Below are 18,803 nucleotides of genomic sequence, written 5' to 3' on the forward strand. Positions count from 1 at the left end.
CTTTCAACTAACTTCAGCTTTTTCAACTAATGTCTGCTTCTTTCAGCTTTTGTTCTTCTATCTTATGCAAATCTTCTTCAAATTAGCTGCTGTTTCACTTTTTGCGTTTTCATTAAACTTCAGCTGTTCAGCATATCTTCAGCCGCTTTCAGCAAAATCATTCAGCAAAAAAAGCATTCACACTGCATTTTTGCAGGAAATGCAACTTCTCTAGTTAGCAAATGTTTTCCCCTTCATAAAAGTAGTAACTTTTATAGAGGAGGGAAACATTTACGACAGCTGTGAATCTTCCCAGAAGTGGATGTCGCAGCAAATTCACCCTCCGAGGTCAGACCAAAGCTGTTCATGAACCCATGCCCACAAACCTCAACAAACTGAAACAATGTTGAAAAGAAGAGTGGGCCACAATTCTTTCACAATAATGTGTAAAACTGATAGAGCCCTATAAAAGATAACTATTGGGAGATTTTCCTGCTAAATGAGGTTCTACAAGCTGTTGAATCACGGGGTGGACTTCAGTTTTCATACACCTTTTCCAAAAGTTAGGCACTCCTAATTTGGGTCCCAGTTGAAGTTTTCTCCTGCTAATTTGCTCTAACTTCTTTGATTAACTAATCTTGCTAACCATTAGAGAAACAAAAAAAGTTTGTTTTTTTATTGAAGTAAACCAGTAGATTACAAATAAACTGTATCCTGAACAAAAACACCACAGTCTGGCATCAAGAGTTCACTGTAGAGTAAACCCACTCTGATATTCGTGAGATGTTGTTTTCTCTCCCTGAAATTATTACCACAAAAACGCACGCACAGACACTCTTTATCATGCAATCAAGTCTCAGACTTGAGCTCACTCACCTGCTTCTCTGCACACAACCCATCACATAACGTGGCCTCAAGGTTCGCTCTCCCCCTTAAGCACACAAACGTTCACATGTCTGAGTGGGTCGCGTGAGAGCACAAACATCCTCTCCATCCTCCCTGTCTCAGCTCTGATCCCCGAGTTAGATGAATGTGCATGTTCCACAGACGTTTATGAAAAATAATAATAATAATACAGGGAAAAAAAATAAATATTAAAAAAACCTCACAAATCACTTTGGAAATGGGATAAACTGCCCAGTTTATAAGTAAGGCGAAAAAGTAAGAAGCAATTTTATGATATTTATGAACCTGGCGTTTGCCAGGTCTGCTATAGGCAACTATTACCAAGATCTTAGAAAGGAAGAAAAAAAGTGAAACTTCCACAATACAAAGGAGGACTGGAGCTTGTTTTTATTCACACAATAAAAGCTGAAAAGAATTGATTAGTGAGCTCCATCCCTGGTTTGGATTTAGGAAATCTTTCAGCTGTGAAGCTCCTGAGCCAGCTGTTTACTCCTGGAAGATGTGCAGGGAACCTTTTTTTTAGTAGAAAATAAAAAGTACCAATCTTCTTTGGTACATTCTTTAATAGTGTGTCCTTATGTAATAGAGACATCATTTATGCAATGCACTAGAAAATAATGATCATTGAAAAGATTTTAAGGTGTTCTTGTGCAGCTAAAGGATAATTTATGGTCATGTTTTCATCTTTTCTTTGTGTAACTCTTAGAGAAAATGCAAAGAAAATGACTATAGTATTTAAACCAACACCTAAGCTTTGCAAACAGGTTTGCCAATTCTCTATAACTCAAAAGTGATGATGCTTTATCTTATTAATTGGTAAAAACAAAGGTGATGTTGCATAAGGAGAATGAGTCATTTCTGAAAAAAGTTGTTTATACTGTAAATAGCAAAAGTATAAAAGAACACTGGTTAAAAAAAAAAAAACAAAGTTCTGTCTGTAGTCAGCCAGATAAAGTAGATCTTCAAAGTGTTGATTATCTGATGGAGGCGCCTTTTAACATTTCCTCCCTTCATGTGTAGGAGATGTTTGTGTGCGCTTTTGAAGTGTTTGAATTTTCAAATGTTATAAATGATGTCATCAAAACAAAGTTAAAAGCGTTCTTGGTTTCATAAAAATAACACCATACCTCAGATAAGAAGCCCATAAAACACTTAAAAAAAAAACCCCACAGACACTGTACAGCCCAAACCAAAGTCAGAACAGAACCAAAAATGGAAGGATTCTTTTCATATTTTTTTCTTTTAAACTGTTATTATTTTTGGCAAAACTAACGTACAGCGACCAACTCAGGCATGCTTGCGCTTAAGAAAACAGCTGATACTGAGTCAATGCACAACCCGCTGCATAGTGCAGGGTGTGTACTTGTCTGTGGAAAGTCGAATGTCTTTGATTCTGTGCTCTGAAACAAAAACATTTAGATTTTCCTGTGTTGAGTGATAACATCATTCAACATTTCAAGATAATTAATCTTCTTTCTGATAATGACCACCCCTTCTTAATGTAAGTGAGAGATTATAGGGACGGAAATCAAGTCTTTGTTGTACATTATTGTTGTTTTATAAGAGGATTTTACTAGTCCTCTGCTCTCTAAGCTAATCAAATCAAGAGGGTATCTTTTAACTTCAGTCAATTGGATAATAAAAAGAATTAGAGAATTAAAGGGAATTAACCCTTAGCATTTCCAAAGCAGTTTTGAAGAGTGAAACGGGAGAGCAAACCATAAAGGAGGCCACTGTCACCAGGGGTTGTTCATGTCATAGTAAAAAAGCCCAAAAGGCTGCTAATTCACTGCAGAATATTACGTAATAGTAGCATGACTCGTGCTCTTGACTTGTTGTCTTGATCCCATTTTAATCTTCATGGGTTCACAAATTTATAATAGCTGTGGTTTAGACAAATTAAATGTGTAGAAAAACAGATAAGTCATGAGGTTTACTGAAATTCTATCCTGCATTTACAGAGAATCTGTCTCGCATGTGTGGGCCTTTAGCTACCCGTGTGCGTATATTTTTGTCAGAAGACCCAGGTGATTAGAAAAGAGGAAAGATTTGAAAAAAAAAATCTAACGGTTGAAAAACCTTTGAACTGATGGCGCTCCATCAGAAGCATATTTTCAAAAGCCACAGGAGCAATTTTATCCTCAAGTCCTAAACCCCCGGGGAGACCACTGTGTGTGTATAAGTCCAGATCCTTCTGTTGTTGCAGCTTAGCGGGCCCGGCATGTGGAACGTGAGCGTTTCCTGGTTTGGGTGTTGTCAGCGAGGTGATGCGGATGACTCCGATTGGCTGAGGAGAATTGCACAAAACACTGAGCCTTGCAGTGACCCGCTCCTCACCCGGCATACTCCAAATACCACCATGCACCTGCGTCTCAATTTGAGCGTGTGTCTTCATGTTTCTGCGAGAGTGCTTGTTCGTTCTACAACATGCTGTAGACACTTACATTAGCTGCTGAGTTAGGCGTTCCCTCTCTTCTTTCATTTTCTGGAGCTCCACATAGGAATCCTGCAGCTCCTCACTCAGTGCTGCACACAAATACACAGAGAGAGAGAGAGCTGAGTTTACTCAACATGATGAAGATGTGGTAAAAGTTTACAAAAGAAAGCCTGCAAACAGGAACAATCCACTGCAGACTCAAATTGAAGCTTGTCACCAGAGGCTGGTTCAGAAAAAAAGCCAGAAGAGACAGATAGATACTGTAAGGCACAGCTTTTATCACATAGTTTCCTCACAGCTGAGCAAAGAAACACAATCTACATCAAATAATAAAATCTAAATGCTGACTCGAATGGTAAATAGAAACAAAACAAGGATTCAAAGACAGAATGTAAGATGTAAGAAGGAGAGAGCAATAAATGGTAGTAACCTGAGCCAAGTGAAAACAAAAAAAGGCAAACAAGAAGAAGGAGAAGAAGAGGAATAGTGTGTTTAGGCTTTTCATGAGGAAGAAACTCAGTATTCTACAGTGCAGCAGTCTCTGCAGTTTCATGCCTCACTGTGTAGAGTAAGACCCCGCTGGATTCAGAATGCGAGGAGCAGAAAATAGATGGAAATTTTAGGTCTGACTACTAATTTGTGCAGAATGTCTTAGTTTAATAACGCCGGTATTCACAAACTCTAAGCAAATGAAGCACCTGGATCGTGGCAATTATTTTAGGTTCAGTACACGAGCATTAAAGCAGAACAGCAGTGGCAGCCCTTATGAGAGACGGGCATTCATCCACAGTGCTGCAGTCTCCTTTAAAAGTGTTTGTATGGCTCACAGAATAATCCAAAACTAACTGTAATGTGTTTTAAAAACTATATACTGTATTAAAGTGTGTATTTTGTCCTACCTCTTAATGTAAAACATATTGTGAGCAGATGAAGAAAACATTTGATAATAGCTGCTGACATGACCACGTTTTAAAGCTGGATCCAGCTCAGGCAGGTCCTCAGAGCCCCAGTTCTGAGGTGTTGTTGCCTCCTTCTAAATCAGTAATCCTTGACTGAGGTCCACTAATTATCGCTTGCCGCCAGCCCTGTTTATCTGTTAGCAAAATATTTCCTGAGCCACTGGATGGATTTTATTGAAACTCTCAGAAAGTAATCATTGGATTTTCATCTGCAAGTAATTGACTACTGGAGTCAATCCAATTCAAGATGGCCACCACCACAGCTAAACAACTTCAGCCAACACTGAAATGGCTCAAACTCAGTCAGTTTTACAGACGAGCTAAAATTTGATGTGTAGCTATGAATCATTCACAATGATGACACTAACCAAGTGCTAACAGACTGTGTGATATCACACAACATCATACGTAATATATTTTTAAGGTTTGACCAAACTAGTTATGACTTCATTATGTTACAACACTTTAGTTTCAAACTCTGGCACAAAAGGTGGCGGGCGATATGCATTCATTCAAGAATGGCTAGGCCTTTAACTATGTTAAGGTATCGCAGTAAGGAAATACACACGGTTGTCTATATAATCTGAAAGGACTCAAACTGTGAGGTTAAGAGCATTGGTTGTAGACATGTGAGACAGGATTTCTTGTGTCTGAGTCCACAAAACAATTTCTGTAAGGGCCAAAAAGCTAAACAGCCTCCATCATTTTAAATGTAAGAGGCTTAGAGCTCCCAGCAAACTTCCTAAATGTCTTTCTCTCTTTCTTTCTGCCCTGCAAGACTGTGCAATCAGACTGGTAATCAGACAAAAATTGGGCATCATGAATGAAATGTGGAGGTTTTTTTTGTGTAGATGGTAGAGCCTTACAGATCATTAGCACGGCGCTCCATTTGAAAGGCCTTTATTAAAAAGCACTGAGAACAAGAAGCATCTGAACGACTATGACACTGTGCAAATTTAAAATAAATAAAAATAAACATTTGCATTGATATGTTTGAAGAAAACTAAGCATCAACAGCATAATATTATCCCTAGTCAAACATGGTGGTTGCTTAATCTTTCTCCCTGGTGACTGTTTCTGTGACAAAGACTGGGAGGCAGGTTATGATGGAGGAAAGCAAAAAAAAACATCTTTAAATGAAAACTTTTAACAGTGCCCTCAGGATGTGAGTCCGGGGCAAAGGTTTGTTTTGCAACAGAACAACTAACCAAAACATAATGCCCGGAAACGGAGTCGTGATTTCAGGAAAACTTTGTCAATGTCCAGAAGTGACCCAACCAGAGGTTTAACCTGAATCTAGTAAATCATTTCCAGACAAACCAGGAATCAGTGGTGGAGTGACGCTCCACATCCAATCTGGATGGGTTTGAACCTTTCTGCTGAGAGGGCTGGAAAATGGACAACAGATACTTGTAGACACGGGCGCCTGTAGGATCAATATGACAAAGACTGATGATGTTCTGAACAAATGATCAGTAGTTTAAACATTCATGTACCGTAAACAGCCACTTATCGATAATAAACTTCCAAAACATGTTTTTGATATGACATTGTTGAGAATTGTGTGTAGATTGCTGAGTGTTTATTTTCAATTGACATAAGTGCCAAGAATCAAATAGTAAAATGTGCTAAAACCAAACGTTTTAGTACATTTGTAACGCTTTTTTAGGATCTACAGTACATACCCAGCTCCAGTTATTTACCCCGGAAAAAGGCAAAAATGCACCTGTTTGGGAAAGAAGTGCTTTGACTTTGTGTGTGTGTCTGAGCATGTGTGTGTCTAGAGTATATTGAAAGAGTTGTCTGTGAGGGCCCTTCTGAGAGGGGCAGCGGGGCACGGTGGCTATGGGCCTGGAGAGCACTCAAATGATCCAGCAATGTCAGCCTGACATTTTCTTCCTCTAAGTCTTTGTTTTCCCTCTTCATTCCTCTCTCAGCCTTCCTTTCTCCGTCTTTCTCTCTTTTTGCGACTCTGCTCGTCTGTCGCTCTCTTGAATCTCTCGTCTTGCCATTCTCTCTCACTCTCTTTCTGCCTGCAGGAAGAGGGGAGTGTGGGAGGTCTTTCTCAAACCGGCAATACACTGATAATTGCTTTCTGGTCACTGTGACATGACAAGGTCCGCCAGGGTAAAGCAGCATGCGCGCACACGCACTCACTCACTCACTCACTTAAGCTCAAACGCACACGCAAAACACAAGAATGTATGAACAAAGAAACACGTCCACAAAGACACACGAGCGCCGCAAAAGCACACTTGTGGATACACTGGCAAATACACACAGTACAAATATGTTCAGACTGCAGCAATCGTAGAAGTAGCTGATGGAGCAAAAAGAGTTTGGATTAAAAGCAAAAGCAGCCTGCACGTCTCTTGTTTCTCTCAGAGACAAACAGAAGCACACAGGACATTATGGAGCCTGTAAAAATGACTATAAATGCAGGACAGCCAGCCACAAACTTATAATAATGTCAGTAGGCTGGTTTTAACACTGCTGCAGTTGCAATCCATTGATATTTGTTGTAATTCTTTCACAGTATGAGTTGGGAAAGCAATACTTTACATTTTTACAGGTGGAGTCCTGTGGAAGTGTTATAAACAATCAGTATCTTACCTGTTGTAGGTAGCTCCTTGAACAACCTCAGTGTGAGAAATAGTTTAATTCTGACTGAATTGATGAGCTAATGGCTACTTGGAGCAGAGCTAAAACCAAAGTGGTATGTTGTCATCTTAAAATAACTCTAATCTCAGAACTTTCATTATGGAAATTTTATTTCATTGCTATTTTATAACCCTTTACGCTGTATACGAATTACACATTACACGGTATTAACATAAATTTATGGTTACTTTAAAGCAGCAGCAGCAGCCAGCTGTAGGACTTCTGGTGCAGTCTCTTCCATCAGCACTTTTACATTATTCCTGCTGCACAACTGTGTAAAGCAAAGTAACAGAGGTGTAAAAGTGTATAAGAGTGTTTGCATTAAACAGCATAAAATCTTTGAGAGTGGAGTTGACTAGATGTTATAGTCATTATTCCAATTAGAATAAAACTCAGAACTGAGATCATTCAAAGTCTTATTTACAACAGGTAGGATAATAATTATTTATAATTTTTTCACAGAACCCTACTTCAAACGTTGTACTCTTGCTTTAAGACTCCCATAATGTGTAAATGAAAAACTCTGCCTCCCTAATCTTCAAATTAATCCACTACTGTCTGGTAACTTGTCCCTAGTTTCAGATATACTGAGTGAATATGTTGAACCAGATTACATGTATTGACCTGGCAAATGCTGAAAATATAAACTCTATAAATATTTTGAGCAAATGACCAAAATAATGGAAGCAACGATCCAGATTTTCATGCATCGTCTATAATAAAACTAGGGGTGGAGGCTTTTTTTGTAGAACAACTTGGAGTATACAGAACTAATGATCCTAGTTGTTTGAAGAAACCAAACAAGTAAAGAATAAAACATTTCTTAACAACTTGAGACTGAAGAAAATGCTTCCAGAGTGCACTGCAACCAGCTGCTACAAAGTGGCTCCAAAATCCTATTGACCTTCATTAAAAAGCATCAACATCTCTCCAGAAATACCGATGGTCGTTTTGGAAATGATTGCTTCATTAGAGAGATTAAATAAGATTTAAAAGCTTGAAGAAGGCTCTGATGTCTGCCTTGTAGCCACTGACTGGCGGCTGTGATTGACAGTTTAATCGCCTGCTGCACTCTGCAGCTCTACAGCTCATGCTGAGTAAGGCGTTTGGAGCTTCTCTTTAAAAAAAATTAACTCTACTTTTCTTCAGACTTGCAGTTCTGCTGTTTTGGTGATTGAGGAAATGCACCAAGAAAACCTCTGCAGGATGCCGTAGAGTATTTCTTTGTGCTCAGTGTTTAAGTTCTGCCATGTTCGCTCGAAACTCTATTTAAACAACTTTGTTTTTCAAAAAGATGACCACTTTGCAACATAATACTTTTTTTATTTTACAAACAACCCTAGTGCTTATGACAGGATGTATACAGTGTAATCCTATATGGAGAGCATTACCACATCACCTGACAACCAGCAGCTACCTTTAACACAGACAGACGCAGCTACACCCTGGAATTTTTATGAGCATCTACATACCTATAATATCCCTTTCTCTGGTTTCTGGGTACTGCAGTCATTTTTTTTTTGGGTGTCTGCCTAGTTTATTATGTGTAATAAAAGTACACCAACGTCTTCACCACAACAGCTTTGTGGAAATATGACAAGGAGCGGTAAAGCACAGCAGAGACCTGAAGTCTGGTGAGTTGTTTTTCTTTTAGCCTCAAGATTATATTTGTTCAACTAAATTACCATGGGCGTTAATATTAATTTCTGCCTTAAACTCACACATGCCTGTTCAGCTTTATGATGCCACGCCTCTGTAACTGTGACTTATTATTGCCAGCCTCCATGAAAAGTGGGTGAGCATGTAATTGCCTGTGTCCGTTAGTAAAATATCTTGAACCAGCAAACAGATTTTAATAAATTCTCAGAGAGTAATAACTGGAATATTAAATTGGTACCTGTTGAAGTCAAGCAGATTCAAGATGGCTGCCACAGTTACTTACCTTAGCTAACACAATAATGGCTGTATCTGGTTTTACAGATATTAAGGTAAAACACGGTGTGAAAGTATCTGAGAGTCACATACTCTGAGTGATAATAGATCATGCTAGATTGTTGTTTAAACTTTGTGCAAGGTGGCAGGTGATATGCATTTCTTTGAGGAATGCATATAGATGCATATCTAGTTTCATTGTTTATTAGTTCTACCTTAAATTAAAAGCCTAACATTCCTTGAAGGAATGCATATCACTGGTTGCCAGAGTTTTAAACTAAAGTTAAGAATCACAACTAAAAAATGATAGAGTATACAGATGTTTTGATGAAACCCTAACAAAAAACAAAACATAATGCGCAATCTCACGTGATATTTCGAGGTCTCATGCTCAGAGTAAGGCCATGTTTACTTGAGAACGATTTTTGGAAACGCAAGGGTTTCTCTTACTAATCACAGAGAAAAAAATGCGCTGACATGGATATAACAAACTATCATACTGTCACTTTAAAATTATTGTATTTTGACCCAAACTATTATATGAACTGAGGGAGCTGTGCTTTCTTTGAGGAGGGAGGTTGTAAATTAGTTGTGTGATGTGATTGGTGAACATGTGCACAGAAAAGGAGGGGGACTTCACCCTAAAACTATCTTATAGAAATGATAATTATCGTATATCTGGCAACACTGATGCCAGGCTTTCCATGAGGCACTAATGCAGTCTGGAGCATGTAAACAGTTACATCCAAAATGGTGAATCCAGACGTTTGTTTGGACCCACGGTGAGGTTGGGTTGCTCCTACATGTTGAAAAGGGTGAGTAACAGAAACAGCTCTCTGCTGTCTGCTGATGTTGTTGATTTACTTGTGCATGGGCAGAACAGCTAATGACTGCAGCCGTCAGGGGTGCGCATGTGCAGTTTCACACATTGTGACTTCCTTTGAAACGCAAAAAGGAGTGTTTTAAAAGTGTCTGAGACCTGGGTTCAAAAAGTTTCAGTGTCAGAGAATCCAATCGGCGTTGTCAGCTGAACTGCAACAGATGTGTTAGTTTCACTGAAAAACAGCTTCGTGTGAACGGTCCTTAAGGGTTGTGAATAACTCTCAGCTCCCACATCAAACTTTAGTAAAACCATTTTTGTGTTTTCTCAGGTCAGTTTACTATGGTAGCCATTGTGAATTGAATTGTCTTTCAAAGTTAATTATTTGATGATGTACAGGCAATGATTACTATCTGAGAGTTTCATTAGAACAGTGGTTCATGATTTATTTTGCTAACAAACAGACATACAGAGACATGTCATCACCTTGAACAACTCTGGCAACTGTACTCCTGTTGTTTTTTTATGTACATTTACCAGATTCGGACAAACTGAAAACTTATTGAACTTCTTCATCATTATTTGTCTAAATAAACAAAGGCACAGCAGAGGCATGTGAAGACAGGTAAGTGATGCAAAGGAAAACCTTTTGCTAAGCTCTTTGACGTTTTTATTTTGCTGCCGTCGCCATAAACTCACACATTTACAAGGCTGGCTTCCAGGGAGACAGATACCTTATACAGTAGTTGTTGGATGGCCCAGCGCGTTGGCAGATGGCTCTGGTTCACGGATCGGTCAAACACACCCAAATGCAGGCGCACGCAGAGACAAGCGCACACACACACATATACACACACGCTTGGTTAGGATTAGCAATTATATTTGCTGTTAACCCCCTCTTTCTTTCCCAGCATGTTGAACGAAAACTCCCACACTTTCAGACCTTTTTGTAAGTCACCTTTAGATCCAGCTGCAACTCTTGTTTGCTGACAACGGCACAAAATGCACTCAGATTATGTCTTCATCTTCCTATAATCTGGCTGCCTGTCTTTGTGTCGCTCTCTGTAAAATTCCACAGCCCTCGAGGTTGATCTCTCATCCCCTCCCTGTTCTTCCCCATCCAACCATAAACCACATTTATCTGTGGATATTAGCCAAGCTCTTTATGTTTCTCTGTGCCCATTTTCCCTTTCTTCCTGCCTTCTGCTGCTGTTTGGGTCTGACAGCAAAACACCAATAGATGGTAAGATTTAACAGCTAACTCCCAAATCTGTTTGGCGACAGCAATTTAATTACGATGCTTGTACAACAGATTTAGGTATGGGTTTACAATGACTTCAGTGGTTGATGAGTAGAATTACGTGCTTGTACTAAATGATAGTGTGGATGCTGAATCAGCATTCACACTATTGTTTTCACATTTTTATTTTTTTCTGTAGGTTTTTTGCAATCTAACTACTTCTGCATAATTTGTGCTATTTTAGACACTGATGTGTCAAAACATTCAGCTCATTCACCAGATGGGTAATATAACTTTTGTTTTTTGTAACTTTTATACTTTTAAAAATGTTTAACTTTATTTACAGATATTTTCCCAATTGTAATACATTGAGAACTCTTTAATTCCTGCAAAAACAGTTCTTTTTTAAATTAGCTTCAACATACTTGCTTTGTTTTTCTCTTCTTATGCTACTTTAAGATTTTAGCTAGGTCTTTACTACTTTTACTTTTTAGTTTTCCTTTTGTTACTTTTAGCATTTAGCTAGTTTATGGGGTTTTTTTACCCAGAAATGCCAAACAGTGGCTTTAAAGACAGACCGGACTATAGTTGTGCAAGAAGGTGGAGCCCAAAGTGGTTCTTGAAACCTCATTGACTAAAAGTACCTCTAAGTGAGGATTAATATTTAATTTCTGTAATTAATATCAAAATGACCATAGGGGGTCCTAATCAAAAAAATCTAGTTAATGACATCATAAGAATTTGTGAACAAAAGCGATTTTAATTAAGCATATTTAATTTCAGAACTTCACACTGTTTGATTGAGTGTCTCATTAAAAAACAGTGTTTTATTTTCTCTCACCCTTAGAGTTAGCTAGAGCTGAAACAAAACACATTTCATGGTCACACTTTAGGCATGCAGAGCACTTTTACCACTACTTTCTGACATTTAGTAGACTAAACTATTAAAACACTGTAAAAAAAACGGAGACTACGTTATGTTGGGTTGGTGCTTTGGCCCCTGAGTACTCAGTGATAAGTATCTATGCAGTAACCAAACAAGTACAAGTTTAAGAACAGAAAGCAAGAGATGTCATTTAATTCATGGCTGATATGACTTTATTAGTAACTGAATACCTAACTGCCACTCTGAGTTTTAATCCTAAACCTAACACCCCGAAATGCAGCTAAACAAGTACAAGCACACACCAAAACAAACACACACAAGATGGATCAAATACCATTATAAGAACAATGGACAGTTCCTAAATACACACAAGAAAAAAATACAACGACAGTTTAAAAGTTCAAAAAGAAAAATACCACATGAGATGTTGGACTTTGGTCACTAAAATGATCTGACATTTCTGAAAACCTTTTTTTTATTCAGGCACAATATTAAGAGTTTATTTTAACATGTTTTTATTTATTAAAGAGATACATTAAATCTTTTAAAGTGGGGTTTTGTGGAAAGGTTATGAACAATGAACATCTTACATGCTGGAGGTAAGCTCAGCGTGGTGAAAAAGTGATCAGTTCTGGCTGGATCGATGAGCTAAAGGCTAGTCACAGCCAAGCCAAGAACAAAAGGGATTGCTGATGTCTTCAAACAACTCCAATCCCAAAAGTTTCATAGCAGTTCACGTGAACATTATTCTAAAATCTTAGCTTGTCAGTCCAGTCAGAATTAAGCTTTATTTTTCCAAAGTGAGGTTGTTTGAAGAGCTATCTGCAACAAAAAAACATGAATTGTTTATAACCTTTTTTAGAACCCCACATCAAATGACCTGCAGTTTCCCTTTATGCTATAAATAATTAACAATATTCAAATGTAAGATGAGGTCTAACATGCTGAGCGGCACAAATTCTGCATGTTTGCCATCAGTTAGACTACTTATAAGAGTAAGATTTTAGATTTATGAGAGTGCGGGTTTGTTTGGTAAAAACATTGGTTTCTTTTACCAGATGCTGTATTCAGAGCATGCGTGTGGGTTCATACGTGTTTATTCCTCCGTGTGTATCTGATTGCATTCATTAGTTTGTGAAACAGCTGCTCTTGATGGTCACGTCACTGAACAAACACATACTCACGTGGCATCAATACGAACAGACAACTACTTATTTTATGTTCCTCTTCCTCTATCAAAGTCTCCCTCACAACCCCTCGTTTCCTTTATTTCTCTATGTGCAATACACATGTAACACACACACACTTGGCAGCTGTCTACAGCATGCAGCAAAGAAAAGACCCACCCATGAGGTGAGCCGGAGGTTAGCGCTCCTTCAGGCATTTACTGTCAATGTTAAACACACACATTTAAACACACACACACGTACCGACTGCAGACTTGTTCACCTAACTTGCTTCCTCTTAGAACAATTACAGCAGTAGTGTCAAGGTTTTAAACACATAAACTCATGAACACTTAAACATACGCAAATTATTCTTCAGTTCCTTTCTGCCCCCAGACTTAAAATCGCCTGCGCCAAGGTTTAACTGATATTTATTCCTGCTGACAGATCATACGCTCAGCTTTCTTTGCCAATTTTTTTATGTCCCACTCAGCATAAAAACACACTCTCTGGTTCGCCTTATAAACAACCCTCATTCTCCATAATAACACCTACTGTAAATTTTATTTTCGATTTATCTGCTTTAACTCTTTTGTTGTTGTTGTTTTTTTAAAAGTTTTGAAGCGTTTTTACTACACGAGTGTGTGCGTGTTACCTGAGAACACCTGTGTGATGTGCTGCTGTAGCTGGCATCTGAAAGCCTGCCAGGCCTGCATCATCTGGCTGTGGAAACCCCGTATTTGCGTGAGCTCGCCGCCAGAGAAGCTGAGCACGGAGAGAGCAGCTCGAAGGGCCCGCTGCTGTGCACACACACTTCTGCAATGCACAAAACAACAGGCTGAAAATACTCCCAACACCAGAACAAAAGCACAAACTTCCAATGTAATCTTTCTTCTTTGTTTCCCCTTAATCAATTGATGGCATTTTATACCTCTGACACATTTGGCAGCGAAATAAAAACATCTGATGAAATTTGGTCATATAAAGATGAAAACCATGCTTTTGATTGCCTTTTCCCCCTTTACAAATGCTTTAACAAATGCACTTAATCCCTACTTTCTCAGGCAGAGTCCATCAGTGCTTAGAGGGAAGCACTGATGGATTAACAAAGAACTTACAGTTTGATGTGCCACATTTCCTGAGCAAGTTGATATCTTTAGAAAATGACTCTTTTCATGAGAACTGTCTAGATTTGTTTTCTAAGAAGAGAACTAATGTTTCAATAAATTAAGTGACATTTAACTGCATGTCTACAAACTGCAGCATGTGACAGTAAGCAGACAGACTTCCTACAAGCAGAGTGCTCGTTTCTTTCTATGTTTGCTTTTCCATTTTTCTTTCCCCTGCTTTGCCCAAACACGAGTGCTCGAAACTGCAATCTTTCCTGACAGCCGTCGCCTGCGTCTAAGCCCCTATTATGCTTGACACATGCTTATTTCAAAAGGAAACTTTAACACAGCGGCCCAATTTTTTAACCTCGTGCTAGAAGTGAGCTTGACTTGTGTGCCCGTTCTAAAAGAAAGGTGCCTCTGCTGAGAGAAACACAATCTGCAACACAGAGACAGAGGGAGAAAACATGCCAACCACTCACATGTTGGCAACACTGAAAAGCCAAACACAAAGGAACAGCAGCCCATTGGTTTGTCTTTCATACTGACTACAAAACACATTCTGTATATAACTCTTAGAAGTTGTGCAAGAAACTTTCAAGCATCTCAATGAAACAAAGAAATGTGTCGATGTGTGTGCTGCCACAGTGACGCCTTGAGCCACAGGTGATTATTCTCTCTGAATAGTCAACAGTCTGTAGTGCTTTTGTGTTACAACCAAGTTAAAGCTTGGCACACTGAAACTTAAAAAACATAATTTTCCCTCAGGGAAGAGGTGTGGCCTACAATGAAAAAACAAACAAACAAACGAAACCAAGTTCCATGTTCCATGCCCTGTAATGAAAAATGTGAGCTGATGAGGTTCAGACTGACAGCTTAGATAAGGAGGAGTGGATTTTCAATTTTCAAAACTGACCCAGGTAGAAGCGATGATGAGTGGAGAAGGGAGGAGCCTCCTCTTAATTGGAGAGCAGAGCATTTTTCAGCGGAATTAATCAGAGTCGACCTGTCACTGCGATCTAAGTTTGTAATGTCGTTAAAAGGCCTGAATGTGCTATAAAACAATTAATGTTTTATAGATGACTTTTTAAATAAAATTTGGACCTTGGCATTGACACGTGGTCAAAGTGGTCAAAAGCTGGTTGAGCTGCTGAATCTGGCTAATTCCTGGTTGTAAAGCACAAACTCTGCCCACCTGGCCTGCCGCCTTGTCACCCAGATGTCAAAAGGTGTGCAGTCCAGCTGCTCTCACTCAGTAATCACCCCTCTCTGCATAAATACTCCCTGGTCTCTTCAGCTTTTTGTCAGATCCTACTCTTTGCTCACACTGTCTTGGCTTCCTATTGTTTTGCTTTTTTTCTTGTAGTTTTTGCTGCCTTGTCAGCCTCTTTACTTAAGTTACCTCACCCTACACACACTCTGTTTGGGCCCTTACATTATAAAGCACATTCAGGCCTTTAAAATTCAAACTTTAGTGAGACAGATTTGCTCCCATAAAGATGAACGTTAAATGGATAAGGAGAAATAAAAGCCTTTAGCTGATTCAAAAAAAAAAAATTTTTTTTAACATCTTCACTAAATAACCTACACTTGTTCTGTGCCATCCTAAAATCTTTAAGACCGACACTAGCAGTTTTGAAAAATTTCCAAAAAGATGAACCTACTAACTAACATCCAATAACCTCTTCTAACTAATTTTTACCATTTATATTTTGAGTGTGCCATACATGAATAGGCAACAAAAATGTGCCTAAAATGTACCTTGTGATAATCAATGCATCACAAATAAATAAAGAAAAAACTAGTTAACGTCTCTTATTTCTAAAAAAAAAAAAAGTTGGAAAAAACAGAAGGCAACAGAGGACTCATTCAACATCATAACCCTAATAAAAGGCATGTGCTTTACAGCTCTCCCTTTTCCCCATTACACCCGAATCTTTTTCCAAGAAATATGCTTAGATGAACAGCACTAACACACACACACACACACGGACAAACACACGGATGCTTCGTCAAATCACAAACCAATGCAAAGTGTGTAAAACTGCGGCACTGGAAGAGAACATTCTGTTACTCCAAGAAGACATTTTGGGTAACACGTACGTGAGATCACTCTGAACAGTTCTTTTGAAACACATATAGAAGAAGGCACACACAGGTACACACTTCTCACCGTACACATTACATTCTCTGTACTCGCAGACCAACATCATGGCAGCTCCAGAAAGATGGTGACTGTGAGGCAGGGCTACATGTTTTTTTTTCTTTCTTTCTTTTTATGGTTCGTGGCTCAAAGTGATCATAAACGAACAAAATCTCAGACAAGAACGGACAGGTTGAGCAGGCAGTCTTTGAGCTGGTTTGCAGGGCCTAAAATTGTGAATGCGTGCGTGAACAGTGGATGGGGAGCACGGGCATCGCTTGTCACGAGAGTCGGTTTTAGAATGTCAGATGACATAAATCATAAGGCTTGACGGCACCAAATGGAGGAACAGATATGAGCCAGATATGTCATCTGTGATACAGGTGGGAATGAGAAACAAAGACTCAAAGAGGCTGCGTGCGTCTGACTCCTGATGGTTTACTCATTTAGAATTTTTCAATGTCAGCAGGCTGATTAAAGAACACTTTTTTTTCCCCCCTGACATCTCATCTCTTCTCTTCCACTCGTTTCACCTCTACCTCGCTCCTCTGCTCCCCTCTTTTCATTAACTGTTCCTTTTTTTTCAAGCTCTCTCCCTCGTTCCAGGAATTAACCCAGAGGTCAGATGAATTAACTTTCTCTCCTGTTTTTCCGCTCTCTCTTTTATTGCCTTCCCTCTATCATCTCACACAGTTGTTTCCCATCTAACCTCGCCTTCCTGTCCTGCATCTAGTCAGAAAGCAGAGCAAGACTGGGCAGTGATTTGGTTTTATGGATAATTTTAAAAAAAAGAAATGATTTTGCTTCCAATGTCGACTTTAAAAACTTTGCTGCAAATTTAATCCTGGTCAAGAGTCTATGTAATTTTAATGGTATAGAAACGGGAGGATGATAGAGATGGAATAAAACGAGATGAAAATTTTGAAAATGTTTCTCAGAAGTGATTAATCCCAAAAATTGCCCATTCTAACTTTTCTCATTTTATTTTAGGGGGCTCACAAAACATGAGAGGAAATATTTCATTTGAGCTGCAAAAAACAAAGAAGCTGAGTTGGAGAAAAAAAACAAAACAATATATGCCTCATTACCTATTTCTACACATTGTACATAAAGTAGCAGGCAAATGCAGCGAAGCATCTGTTCTCCTGCACTAAGCTAATCCTGCTGTCAGTGTTAATGTTTCTATTATCTGGTTTTATGGCCAGCCATAATCTCCAGACACAAAGAAGTTAAAGGTTACTCTCTTGCTGATCCAAAGACGCATCTAGTTTTCGAAACAACCCTTTTTCCTGAAGTGCCTTTTTAGTATGCACTTTTCCAGACAGCAGCTATCAAATCTGGCAGATTGCTGCACGGCAGTTCAACAAAACACAGTGAGACTGTGTGACCTGGACTCTTAGGAACCTGCAACAGAACATCCTGTTCCTTCATACTTCACCACAAATAAATACTCACAGCAAGACAGAGCAAAGAGTAAACACAATAAGCAGAGCAGCTTATGCAAAACAGAGACGAACGCCAGACAGACCGTATCCATAAAGTTCAATCAAGAAGTGTAATTTGAATGACATGTAATCATCTCATGGAGGGCATTTTTGTTTTCTTATTCACATCCCTTTATAAACAAATGCTAGACAATTTAGTCAGACTTCTTTTGCAAGTAAAACATTAAGGTAAAGATTCCCTTCAATTATACACAAACACGTTTTTTATTAAATGGTAAAGACATTTAGCGTTCCTGATGGGGGGGAAAGCAAAGAGTTTCTGTTCATATGATTTTGAAGTAAAATGGATGTGGCATTGACAATAAAGGTCTTTCATTGCAAACAGAACCTCAAAAAAAGACAGAAAATAAATCTTTTACCTTTTATTTTCTACTTCCAGGCTACACATTCAGACTGAGTGAACAAAACAAGCTGAAGAGGAAACAAAGGCTTTTGAAAATGTCATATCATTACATCCCAAAATATAGATAAGGAAACATTCTGACACCTGTTATAAGATAAGTCGCTGAGAGTGGATGGAGTTTATATATATATATATATATATATATATATATATATATATATATGTTATGAGTACAATTAGTAATTTTCCCATTCTCCAATAAGTCAATTATTCTAAACTGTCACAAAGAAAAAGTGTAGGTGAGCAGTGATTATATAATTAAATATATCCTGCCACAAAACTGAATCAGCAGGCTTCAGAGGTGAGGAGGTGTGAAATCAAGATAAAATCAGATATGGAGGTTTCAGGTTACACGTGGAACAAAAAGTACAAATGGGTTTTACATGTAGTGCTTTGCGTTACAGACGCTGAGATAACTCATAACGTCTGGAAAAAAACAAAACGGACCAGTTTCAGAAATTACATAATGTGCTGTGGGTTGCAGAACTATTCACCCTCTTGATAAATTCTCTATTCTTGCCATTTACAACCTGGAATTTAATTGGCTTTTTTATTCTGATTTACATTGGCGGAAAGGTGCAAACGCACAGTTTACAGCTAAATTCGCATGAACGATGCAAACTCCAAATCATACAAAAGACGAATGCAAAAAAAAAT

General features: G+C 38.6%; 1 protein-coding gene across 3 annotated transcripts in view; it reads right to left on the reverse strand.

Annotated features, from left to right (window-relative positions):
- lekr1 (leucine, glutamate and lysine rich 1) overlaps positions 1-18,803 on the reverse strand; it is an 87,382-nt gene that overhangs the window by 53,537 nt on the left and 15,042 nt on the right. For all 3 annotated transcript variants that reach the window (XR_005234139.1, XM_017420013.3, XM_037980064.1), the window contains exons 2-3: positions 13,642-13,802; positions 3,330-3,411 (exon numbers count right to left, since the gene is read on the reverse strand). Coding sequence is in view for 2 of the 3 variants with exons in the window: in XM_017420013.3 (XP_017275502.2) it covers positions 3,330-3,411; positions 13,642-13,802 (243 nt within the window). In the remaining variant the exon portion in view is untranslated. The remainder of the gene's footprint in view (positions 1-3,329; positions 3,412-13,641; positions 13,803-18,803) is intronic.

The sequence above is a fragment of the Kryptolebias marmoratus genome, linkage group LG2 (genome assembly GCF_001649575.2).
Source record: "Kryptolebias marmoratus isolate JLee-2015 linkage group LG2, ASM164957v2, whole genome shotgun sequence".
Lineage (NCBI taxonomy): Eukaryota > Metazoa > Chordata > Actinopteri > Cyprinodontiformes > Rivulidae > Kryptolebias > Kryptolebias marmoratus.